At 39.2% G+C, this 13,141-nt stretch overlaps 1 protein-coding gene across 2 annotated transcripts in view; it reads right to left on the reverse strand.

Annotated features, from left to right (window-relative positions):
• pappaa (pregnancy-associated plasma protein A, pappalysin 1a) overlaps positions 1-13,141 on the reverse strand; it is an 85,646-nt gene that overhangs the window by 28,529 nt on the left and 43,976 nt on the right. For both annotated transcript variants that reach the window (XM_034123341.1, XM_034123340.1), the window contains exons 11-14: positions 8,070-8,180; positions 7,241-7,376; positions 6,665-6,878; positions 3,253-3,427 (exon numbers count right to left, since the gene is read on the reverse strand). In XM_034123341.1, the coding sequence (XP_033979232.1) occupies positions 3,253-3,427; positions 6,665-6,878; positions 7,241-7,376; positions 8,070-8,180 (636 nt within the window). The remainder of the gene's footprint in view (positions 1-3,252; positions 3,428-6,664; positions 6,879-7,240; positions 7,377-8,069; positions 8,181-13,141) is intronic.

Genomic DNA, 13,141 nt, shown 5'->3' on the forward strand with positions numbered 1-13,141 from the left:
CCAAGATGGCCGTCACTACTGTCTTGTCAACAAACGATTGACTATCACCACAATGAAACACGTCCTGAAGAATGTCATGCAAAGCCTGCCTTCCTTTGATTCTCTCTGAACTGCCTGGTCGTTTTAATGTTTAATGTCAACCATTTGTGCAGATAGCATGAAGTAGAAAAGATCGCCGATGCTAACGTTAGCGTTAGCATTTCTCCCCCAGAATTAAATGGTGTATTATAGAATGATCACACCGGTGACAGTACTATTCAAAGGGTTCACGAAATATGACTACTACTCTTACTGTTTAACATTTTGGGTTACTTAATGTTACTTCATGTTAAGGCTAATAAAAATGACAAGGCTGTAATGCTAACTAACGTGCTAGCTACTAGCTAGGTAGCTAACTTGATCAAGCCACTCCTGGTCGTTTCATCAGACGGGAAGCAAAAGAACGAGCAAGACCCATTGCTGGTATAATAACAACCTGGTACTAAGCACACAGGCATCTTGTTAAAGTTATCTTATCTTAGCCAGCGCCATATAGATAGATTATATCTATATTGCGCTGATCTTAGGTATCTGAATGGTGGAGGTAAACAATTGTGACATCACTTACGCGACTCTGGGATTTGTAGTCTTTCTAGTTACGTATTTTTCATAGTCTTATATTTCAACAGTTTTACGACAAACTGTGACTTTTTTGACATGGAAATCATTTTTTAAGATTGACAAACATCATATGTGTAATTCATGGCACAATTCAAACGGGATCGAAAGATAAGTTTTCTCTCCCCATTGACTTCAATGCATAACTTTTCCGGAATAAGGTCCCATACCCCGGAAGTAAGTGGGAGGGACTTCGCCACTCTATTTCTTTCAAATCTTGAATGTACTAATTGCCCGATTCTGCCCTGCAGTTGGACAGTTCATACGGTATTACCCAACTGGGTTATACTACTGGCAATAAAACCTGCTTCAAAATGTTGCATTCTACTCAGAAAACAATAAAAGTAGATATTCAAAATGAAGGTTTGCAGCGAACAGAACTTAAGTTTATGGTACAAGGTGCTCAGTGAGGCTGTTTCTGCGATCTTACTTACAGTACAAAGACTTTTGGGAGGGGAGTGCTACTGCCCCTGGAGGGACACGCAACTGTTAAAATAATTTCCCAAAATGTTGTTTCAGGATAAAAGGCTGGACATAAAATGGATCAACAAGCTAGTAATACAAAGCACTCATGCTATGATGGACAGGGCAGGTTAAAAAGGGAGTGGATTCTGTTATGGTAATTATAAATATTATTCAGTCTGCACATCAAGTTCGTAGCATCATATTTTTTTGCCAGTGGCTTGCCAACTGAGAGCAGTGATTTACTTGTCTGACATTACATCGCAGAGCTTAAAATGATTTCAGAGTTAAGGGAGATGATTTAGGGATTTTTGGCAGAACATTATTTTTTAAAATGATTCACAAAACTGCCTTTGATATTATACCAAGAAAACTGACAAGATGCCTTTTAATGTAATGAATGGATGCAAAAAGGTTATTCATAAATACTTTGTCCTCTCAATACCTTTGAACTGTCAGTCATCATTTGGTCATTTGCAAACTTTCAAATACCAAAATTGTATATTTGGCACAGCTTTACTTTGTTTACTATTCTCTCCTGCCCTCCCTACCTCCCTCTGTACTTTCCTGCCTCTCCCTCTCTGAAAAGCATTATTTATAACTAAATGAAATGACATTGATGAATAGCCACAATAGTGCACTGTCAATCAAAATCTAATGCAATTAGAAGTTTGTGCAGACTCAGTGGGGAACTATTATTAAAGTGTTTGTACATACAGCATGTATGAATGTGGATGTGAAAGTGCTTCCGTGCATGTACACGCGCACACACTTATTTCTTTGTGAAGATACAGCAATGTGTATGTTCCTTAAAAGAGCCATTTCAGTGGAAGACAGAGCGACAGATAAACGACTTCAGCGGTTTTTGAAACCCTCCAATTAAGACATGTTACAGTTCCTGGACACAGCCAAGTGAAAGATGAGAGAAAGAACACATCGTTAAGGTAAGAATCCTGACCAAATACCAACAAAAAAACTCCCCCCTCTCTTTTGCTCTGTACAACTCTTCTCTCTGACTTACAAACACATCTCCACAGTTCCAGACTGACATACATATAAAAACAACATTTTCCTTGTTCTCTGAACCTCCCATCTCTCTGAGGGAGCATTAATAGAATGTCTTGCAGACTTCTTTACAGAGCCGTGGAGAAGGATAAAGAGTTTATATGGCCTTAACAGCAGCTTGGCCTCTATCCAAAAGGTTTACGATGCGGTGTCAACTACCCTGTTTGTTTGTTTGTTTGTTTACTTGTGGTGTGCACGCATCTGTGTGTATATTGTATCTGTCCGCATCTGTGTCCTGTTTGTGCAGGAGATTGTCTCTACTTTACTGTATGTGTGTTGGTATCGACATGAAAGCATTTAATGTGTGCTGCTGTGAGAGAGCAGTAGCAAATATCTGCCCTATAACAGAGACTTCAATGTGTGCAAAATGAGCAGGGATGGAGAGAGGGAGGGAGAGGGAGCAGACACTATGCGATGATGTCATCGTCCCGGTGGAGTAGCGGTAAAAAGTGACTGTTTGAGGTGATGGTGCAGCATGCTCAGCAAGAGACTAAACACTATTATGTCTTTGCTTGTATGGAATATGGGTGGTGTGTGTGTGCGCGCGTGTGTGTGTGTGTGTGTGTGTGTGTGTGTGTGTGTGTGTGTGTGTGTGTGTGTGTGTGTGTGTGTGTGTGTGTGTGTGTGTGTGTGTGTGTGTGTGTGTGTGTGTGTGTGTGTGTGTGTGTGTGTGTGTAGCAAGCCAGCAAGAGGAGGAGACTGGGGCGTCTCCACTCCTCGGTGCAGCACTCATCTACCTGGATGTTCATGATGTCATCCTCCCTGGAGGCTTGCCGTGCCGAGCTTAGTTTTTGCAGGAACAAAATAAATGCAGAGATTAAGAGGAGAGCCGAAAGAAAGCGTGTTTGCACTTCTCTCCTATGGCCATAGGTGTACTTGAGTTTGCACTAGTGCATGTTCATGTGTGCATTCACAGATGCATGTTTGCACGCATGTTCTCGTATGCTGTAGAAATGGTTTTGCACTTAAGCGTTTGCATGTGTACATTTAAGCACTCATGTGGCTCTTTGTGCACGGAGCTCTCTGACTGCTGTGTGTGTTCAAACATGTGTGTAGCAGGGTGTTTACCTGGCTCTTGATGATGTCATCGTCCTGGTGGACTTGCAGGACGTATCCAGAGTTGCAGTAGATGGTGCAGCGGTCTCCATTGTAGAAGTGGCGGCCAGGGCTACTGCACTTGAGCTCTGCATTGCGGATTAAGGGTTCCTGGCAGTCAATGGCTTCGCACGAATAATGTACACAACTGCGAGAGAGAAAGTGAGAGAGGAAGAGCGAGAGAGAGAGAAAAATAAACTAAAAACCACATTTAAAGTTACAACCGACATACATTTTGTGTATAAAATAACACTGCAGACACTCAAACATGGAATCAGTCACACATTTGCTTGCACACAGACCAGCATTGAGTCAACCACATCCATCCACCAATGACTGTTTAACATATCAAATCAATAAACCACATGGAGAAAAGATTGCCATATTATGCTATGCGCATGAAAGGGGTGTATGCGCACACACACGGAAAAGTGTAGTTTGTGAATTAAGAGCGACAGGATAGATTATGTGTGCGCTACAATGGCAGAGTTTGGCCACAGCTTTATGTTGGTAGCCTGATGGAGACGGCATTTAATGCTCTTGGAAGGCTTGGATGCCCAAGGCACCTTTTTTAAACAGTCCAAATTCTACAGTATAGGGTTCCCTTATGAAGCTGACGAAGAAAGAGAGGAGAAAAAAAAGGGAAAGGTATGGGGCACAGAGAGGATGAAAGAAAATACAGGTCTGGAGAAACATTGTTAAACTTGCTTCTGCAAGAATGGAATCTCCATTTACTGTGGCTTTTTTTCGCCATTTGTTTTTGTGCAATATTTCACTTAACTATGCTTTTGGCTAAAACAATGAAGTATACAAACATTTTATGCAGCTAGATTATTGCTTATGTTGCTTAGAACTTTTTCTTAAAGGAATGCAATATAAACGTAAAAAAAAGCTCCCAGAGAAATGCTAGGATTAGAATTCAAATGTTCATGTTGACAAAATGCTAGTTTAACAGGTGAAGACCATTTGTATACCACAATAGTAGCAGTTCCTTACTTCTAGGCTTTTTGAGGACAAACTAGGGAAGCCTAAGCCTCCTCTGTGGCCACTTTGGCTTGGAACTAAATCTCTTTGTGGTTTCGTGCTAGTCACTTCGGAATTTCTGGCATACAGTAAATTACAATTAACTACCTGTAAAACTATCCTCCTCCCCTGTGAATGAGAAATACAGCATACAGCAAAAATAGTAAGGTATTTATGACAAAAATAAGAAAAAAAACTTACAAAAACAGAACTCCAACAATTCTCCATGTGCTAAGAGGTGATACGTGATGAAAACAATTGCGAAAAAGACAAGCATGGAACATAAAACTGAGTCATGTTAATAGCTCCTGTTGTTAACAACTCAGGGAAAAAGGGATGTGGTGTTTTGTAGAGGCATAAGTATTACGGGAAATGTGCTGCTCAGCCCTGAAGAATGAGAGAGTGAAAGCTAGAGCAGGAGGCACAAAAAGGGTAGAATTAAGGAGAAAGAGATGGCAAACATTTAGAGGAAACGAAAGATGAAATGAAAGTAGAGAATGAGAAGACAGCATGGGATAACATACTAGGAAGAGGAGAAGGGGGGAGATCGGCAAAGTGGGAGAGGGAATGGGAATAACAGGGGAATTGGAGACAGGTACAATCTGAATGTTTTTAAGTTAAATTTAAGTCAATAAAGGAGAAGAAACTGAAAAATGAAATAGACAAATAGGACGAGCCAGGATTCTTTACTTATGTTGTAAGGCGATTTGGGTAAATAATACCTGATCCTAATACTGAACAATCATTTTCAGCTCGTGGCGTGTTCAAGTCCAAACTTTTGAAGATAAGTGGGCATATCTTGTTGACTTGCAATCGTGAAGTAACACTTGTTTTCACAAGTCTCTGGAAATTAGATGAAGTGGAGAACATTTTAAAGAAAAAGAAAAAAGATACTGAGTACTCGGAGTAATGTGTGTGTGTGTGGTAACAATGATTTCCTGGCTGGTGCAGATACACAGCAGTTTTAATCTATTTAGGTGCTCTTGGATGTCTCACTGGCAAACAACAAAAGCAACAAACAGCTCTATCTCTCTGCACAGACCTCCTACCATCCATTCTTTGTGTATTGTGGTGTTTATTAGTGCATTTCTTGTTGAAAGGGTTGGGAGCATCATCAATATGAATTGTGTCATGCATGACAGTGGTGTGGAAATTGGCAAATTGTGACTCCTTGTGTGTGTGGTCTGGTTTAACTACGTTTGTGAGGAATGAATTACATCATATTTTCAGTAGTTTAAATTAAAGGAGACTCAAAACATGTGAATTGTTTTCGCTGAAAAGGTGTTAATTATTTTTCATGGTCTTGCCAACAGCTCTTGCAAATGGTTTCAATAACTGTTAAGGGCTCTTAATATAAATGATATCATCCTTATTTATTCCCTTGTTTAAACTTTAAATGCTAGCTGTCTTGAATAGTTTTATCACACACAGAGAACCTGGTTTACCTTTAGGTAAGCACTTTTGATGCCTGATTGACAAGTAATTTCTTAATCTAACTATTTAGAGTAGGGAAAAATGGAGACTGACAACCTCATTGTAGTGCTGAACAAGGCAAAAGTGATTACAGGAAAAACATGTCCAGTTTGGCAGGAATTTTCAAAGAAAAGGACTATTTGTATGCAGAGTGCACTTCAGCCGAACTCAATACAAACAACCCAGGGTGGTAAACAAGATGTAGTGCTGGAGGCAGCGACATGGCAGCTCTATTGTTGGAAATTTGCGGAGATCAGCAACAGGTCTAAATTAATTACAATTTTCCAGTGATATCATATTTTTTACCGAGAACATTTTACTGTTATAATTGTGGCTTTGGGCTGACCTCTAACATTAAACAGCTTGTTGGTATAATCAATTAAAGCATGCCTCTCCCTCTCCCTGGCACAAAACACACAGCTCTCGGCATCTCTTGCCTCTTTTCATTTTGTGTGAATGGAATCCTTGAATCTCGTTGGGTGAGCATATGTAGTATGTCCTCCTCTTCGCAGTAGAGAAGACATTTGTTGGTCGAGGTCTTACTATCTGGAAGTTGTTTGCCTGAAAGACTGGAAGTATTTTACTAATTAAACCTGATACTTATTTGGTTCTCAATATTGTAATTCTACTACTAAGCACCTAATAGATGTCTGACTATCCTTAAATAGCTATCCCTTCTCTATTACTCTTCTATTTTGGGGGGAGTTTTCTTTATTGGTGTTGGAAGGCGAAGGTAGTGTATGCATGTGTCCGGGTGTGGCTGCTTGCCCTTGTAGACGTGTGCACATAATCCTATGATTTCATAAGCATGTCTTTTGTTATGATGTGTGTGTAACATGTGTAGGCCTTATGTTCACTAGTGTTCTATTCCCCTTTTTCTCAGCCTCACCTCTGGCCTGTCGGGTTGTAGATCTCATTGCTCTGGCAACCGCTTATCGTGATGGGATCGAAGGACTGGAAGGAGCGCAGGCCAACTCCGGAGATGGCAACAAGGCGAGAGGCAAACATGACCAGGATAGCCTTGGTGTGGTAAAAGGCCACTGACAGGTCATGGCTCACCGGGATCACCAAAGGGTTGGTGCGGCAGCTCAGACGCCAATCACCTGTGGAGAAGATATTTGGGGTTGAAAAGAGACAGAGAGAAAAGTGTATTGAGATTGAGGTGAGGAAATTAGGAGATCAATCACAGTTTAAAAGGAATTATAGTGGCAATCTTCAAAAGTAAAGCAGGATAGAAGAAAAGGCTAAACGAGGGGAACCCTAACCCTAACCCTAGCTCGAAAGACTAATGAGAGTGACATGTGCTTAAGGGAGTTTTTTTCTAATAGATTTTAGCTTGAATTTATTTGGTAACAACTGTTTAGTAAGTAACAGTAGGTCAAGCTCATTTAAACAAAATTAGCAATCTGACGCTGAAGGTGAAGCAAATTGGTAGCAAATTCAAAATACAGAAGACAGCTCTCACCCAGACTATGGATACCATCCTTGGTGTCTACCAGCTGAACAGTGATGTTACACTGAGTCTGATCAAGGTAGCCAGTGCCATCTGCAGCCAGATGTATAATCACTGCTGCTGCCACCATGGGATGAGAGAAGTGGGCCTGAATGAAAGAAAACAAAGTATAAAGTTAAGCACACATTTTCAACAACTGGAGTTTTCTGTATCCTCCTAGATGTTTTATACTTTTTTGTTATTGACTCATGTTTCATGCATCATATATGCTGTCAAATTAGTGCATTATTCTATTCTATAATGCCATGGAGATATAATGCATATCATGGTGTCCCAACATAATTTTAATTATATTCTTACCTTGAAAAAACTGAAACGTTAGATTTATTAAATGTATTATGTATTATGAGATTAACAGATCTCACATAAATGTATTAGGTAAATTGAAAGCAATACTAATAAAGTCGGTTGAACTTAATAGTATTGCTTTATATATTATAGATATACAATACATATATTATAATACATTTAATCAAATCCAAAGTTTTAGTTTTTTCAGTGTATAGGAAAACAATTTTGTGATCAATATTGTAGATTGACATACCTTTTAGTATAAATAACTATGAATTTCCAGTAATATATGGCTTTCTATTGAATTAATCATCCTGACCAGAAATGTGGAACATCATTAATCATGGAAACCACTAATAAATAAAAAAATTTGTGTAGAACACGTTGTGCACATTTATTGTCGAGTGATATTTAAATCCATTATTACCAGCCTATGTAAGTTCAATATTCACTGCACAAAAATGCATCATTCTATTCAGTTAGACCTTACCTTGAGCAAATAGTTCTGATATCCATATTGAGTATTATGAGCCTCGCGACAGGGGAACCACGCATACTGAGACACTCCGTCTGATAGGTCAAACACCTTGGACTGACATGTCTAGGGACACATAAGAATGGAAAAGGGAATTAAGTCATTTTGTATGCCTTATTTCTTACTCAAATATGTTTTGTTTCGCACTTGTAGGCCCACATTTGTTTAAATCAATAACCATTAAGAAGCAGATTTAAATGTGGAAAAAAAGGACATTTAGAATATTTTTTTCAACTTACAACATTTCTCTAAAAAGCTGTTGACAGTTATCATCGTTAAACTGCCTACTGTGTTTATAACCATAATATACAGAACCACACCTCAAAATGTAAGAAAATATTTAAAGTAGCAGGCTCAGAAGATAACATGCTAAAATAAAAACAAATAAAGAGCACTGGCTAAATATATAACCAAGATGTTTTTTCCATTTACCTATATACAAGTGTGATAATTGTCTTGGCCTTAAATGCTGTGACCCCTGTTTTCCTACAGCTGTCAGCTGTTCGTCAGCTGTTTGGCCTGACGTACAGCTGACACGCATTCTGTGCAGTACTGTTTGTTTGTGTCTTGTCAACAAACCCGGCAACCCATCATGTGCCGAGCAGCCCGTATCCCCCCCTACTTCTTGACTTTGATTCTCACTCGTACTAGTGTCTCTTGTTTTTGTGTACTCACCTAATACTGGCTTTTAAAACCCTGTAATGCCACACCTGCCCACTAGAAGCCCTCAGAGAGATTGAATGATTCAACTCAGCACCTTAATTTGTCACCTGGATCACTCAGCAGTACTGCATTTACTTATTTAAGGTAAAATCTTTAGATTTTGACAAATCCGTTTGATTTTGTCCAGATATTTATATTGTAGAAATTAGGATCAGCAACATTTACTCAAACACTGCGACCTTAAAAAGCAGTCTGTGTTTTGGCCTTAAGAAGTAACAGAGTAAAAAGGCAAGCAATTTAATAAAAAAAACAGCACTAGTATCCAGTCATTATAAATTATACTGTATGATGGAAAAGTAACCTCATTACTGTGGCTTTGTTGACATACAGTAGACAAAAGTGATCCCCTTATATGATTTGTGACCTCACCTCATTACATTTGTATGATTTTCAGAAAGATAGGGGGAGAATGTCAAGAAAAACTGAAAAATATAAATGGACACTGGTTAAAAAAAAACAGTTAAGCAATATATGACACAGAGAAAGGGGAGAGAGGGCACATACCCAAGGACGGTGAGTTTCGCCCGCTGCCCTGAGCTAGTGAAATAAGACACCGGTAACATGAGAGTTTTGCTAGAGAGGCTACTGTAAAATCCTGCCACCGTGGAAAACTGGCCAGACCAGCTATCTGTCTATATCTGTCTATATCTGTCCCCTGGATCTGTTGACGTGACCTTTCTGCTCAAAGCTGAAGTAGCAGAAATGAAAAATGCAGGTGACAAACACCTGAGATCAGTTGCCATGGGATTTTATCCCAACTTGAGGGCAGCTCTGTTTCCATTTTGTATTCACCAGAAAAACAAAGTTATTTGCTAAATGTGTATGAAGCAGTGCACAGTAACTCACTTTAAGGTTTATTTTTACTGTATTAAGCATACCAGAGTCAACATTGTTTTCTAGAGTAACTCTGACTTGAGTCAGCACAGACTAACCAATATGATTAAAAGGGGCCTTAAAATGCTGATGATTTGGTGTCAAAAAGAGCTGGTTTCCATGGCTACCTTTTTTATGGGAGAGAAGGTGACAAAACCCTTTCCATGTGCAAACTGATGACTTATTCATGTACACACAGGTGGCACTAGCTAAAGCTTCCAACACCCATCCTCCCCTCATCCTTTTCCCCTTATCTTCTGGTGTGTTTTTATAACAACCCCCTGTTCAAGACAGACAAACACTGCTTGGCTTTCCAAAGCCCCTGCACTCAAGCAAACACCCCCGTAAAGTATCACACCAGTAGGAGGCAATTCACAAGTCTCCAATGGCTCATTACACTTCCTCCAACCTCTTCCCCATGCAATGGCGAGAGTCAAAGCACTCTAAATAGATTTGTCATTGATTTGATTAAGTCATTAAAAAGAGGGGCTGAGGGTGGTGATGGTAATTCCTGTTAACACCCATCCAGCACTTAACCAAGCAAGGTTACTTTGGTTCTACACATTCAGATTTTATCCATTTACTACATAACCATTCATCAATACCTATATCATTTTCAGGGTCAAAATGGAATAGGGCAGCACACATTGGGTGAAAGCCTGAGTACACTCTGGACATGTTGCCAGTTTATCACAGGGCTGACACAAAGAGTCACAACATTATTGTCACTCACTTTTACACCTAAGGGTGTTGCCAATTAAGCTAACCCACAAGCCTAGGGCTTAAGGAGGAAATTAGAATACCATGTTAAAACCAAAGCAAGGACGGGAAGAACATGCAACCTCCAAAGGCCCGAGGCAGCCAGCCTTGGAGATGAGATTTTACATTTTATTTTCAATAACATTTCAAAATCTTAAAAGGACTTCAGCAAAGCTTATCCTCCTAAATGCGTCAGTGTCTTCTAATCCAACTTTTTTCAAGAACAAACCAGCATGCTAGATCAGGTCATATTTCTTGTGTGTTCAAACAAACATACAATAGTTTTTTTTGTTGTTTTTGTTGTTAGATATTAGAACGAAGATGTCACTGTAAATTAGCTTATGGACTTATGGTTAAATGAACCAAACCCTTCTTTGCCAGAAGAGCTACACATTAGAAACCTTTGCACAGCATTTCACTAAACCTGAAACAATAAAAAGCTTATTTAGGATGTAATACCTTTAAATTACAGAACATCATTACACATTTAATATTAAATATGTAAAATATTAGCAAAGTAAGTTTCATCTAAATGTTTAATGTGACAAGCAGTGTAAAAATCCTGTTACACATTCAGTCAGTTCTATAAACTAGAAAAGAGCCAGCTCTCCCGTGGTTGAAAACAGAATTCCGACTGTAAATGTCCTTTATTTCTACTGTGATCAGATAAGAACTGTAATACATATGTTCTCAACGGTAAGTCCCAAGGATGGTAAAAAGCACAGTGCTGAGGAAAGAGGTATGACGCCCAGAAGTATGTATAGCACTGATAGGGTCGCAGATGAAATAAACAGAACCTGATAACTGTAATTTGTTAATGGAAAACGGCTACAATTATCACTATACGGAGAAAATTAAGGCAATAACAAAAGCACTGTGATGTAACACCATCATATTCATGGCAATGGATATTATCTTTGTGTTTCAATAGGATTTCAAAAGCTTTGAAACACGTTCTCGACACCACAAACAGATAAGCACGGCCGAGGTCCTATAGAACACCCAGAGTTAAACCCTAAAACCAAAAGTTAAAAATTGACACCCAATCAGGTTCTGAGCTCCTATGGATTATACAGGTAAGGGAAAAGCAAATTAAGCAAATTAAATAAAGACCTAAAAATCTAAACTAAGACATGTCCTTTTATTTGGCCCTCCTTCAATAATATGCTTACACAATAAACTGTCAACAGACCTCCAAAGGGATTGCTTGATTACAACTTAACATAAGACAAAACAAAAGAAGACAAAAGAAGTCTCTCACTTTGAAAAGTAAGGGAAGAACAATGGTGGTTCTTATTGATTAGTTGCAATAGTATCAGGCCCAATAAAAAAGGACTGGAGAGTATTTATGTGTTTAAAGAAGAGCAAGGAACTTGGACTGAAGGCTTTTCTCAATCTTTTTGTTTGTCTTGCGACGCTTTGGTAGGAGTTTGATTGACAAGTGGTTCATCCAATCACATGCCAAGTATTTTTTGAAAGTGCCTGTCCTTTTCCAAACAGTTTCCAATGACCGCCCCTCAGATGGTTCTGTGTAACAAACCATCTGGAGTGCTGGGTATCTCCTACCACGGCTCATTCTAAACACATGTCTCCCTTGTTCTGATTCATAACAAGGACCTAACACTCTTCCAGCTATTTAAGTCAAATGTTCCATCTATTGAAACAAAACAACTTCTCGCCTTCCTTATTAAACAGTAATAGCAACACTACAGCAAAACACACACACATGCATACACAATCACACGCAGTTACACACATGGTCTTAATTTGTACCAGCTGGCCAGTCAGACTGGCAGACAACAACCGAACCCTGGTCTGTAGACACAAACTGGTGTTTGTAAATCATCACTTGAGATAAAAGGAGGGTTAGGAGTCTTGAGCCAAGAGGAAACCAGATAAAGGTGAGGAGCAGAGAGAGCCACCGTCAACCGTATTAGCTTTTTCATATTTCTGAACTCCAGAAACGTTCATCAAGATCATAATGAAAAACATAAACTAGGAAAATGGGGAATGGAGAGTGGCACTTCTAGCGTAGACAGAATAATGACAATAATAATGGCTCTAATGTACCTAAACCCCAGACTTCCCCCTTGTGACGTACATTTACTGCCAGGGTGAAGTTAGATCACCTCTACTGAAGGATGCCTGCACAGAGCACATTTCCATGTACAAACACATACACAGACTGACAAACACAGATGCTACACCCTCCTTGGCTCAAATACTGATGTTGAAGAATTCAGATGTTGTCAAAATGTCTAATCTTGGATTGAAATCAATAAACCTCACAGACACATACACAAACATAGGCCATATGTTCGTGGGAACACAATTGAGGCCCTCTGACTTTTTAGGAGGCCTTACAAAGGTCCTTCCTGTATCCTACACACACTCCAGGAGCCCAAGAGCTTGAGGAGAACCAATTCAGGACTTTTCTAACACTCTGTACTCAGGTCAAATTTGCATTGCACTGAACAGAGCATGAAACAAAGAGAGAGATCATTTTTTACATTGACATGCCCTATTATAATAAAAGCTATGCCACACCTAATAGGGTCAATAATTAAACTATTTACTGTTATACATTAACCAGCAAATATTTCTGTTTCAATGTCTTCAAATGTATATATAAACTCAGTCCTAAAGCATTTTATGTGGCAATAGACAACGTA

The sequence above is a fragment of the Trematomus bernacchii genome, unplaced genomic scaffold (assembly GCF_902827165.1).
Source record: "Trematomus bernacchii unplaced genomic scaffold, fTreBer1.1, whole genome shotgun sequence".
Lineage (NCBI taxonomy): Eukaryota > Metazoa > Chordata > Actinopteri > Perciformes > Nototheniidae > Trematomus > Trematomus bernacchii.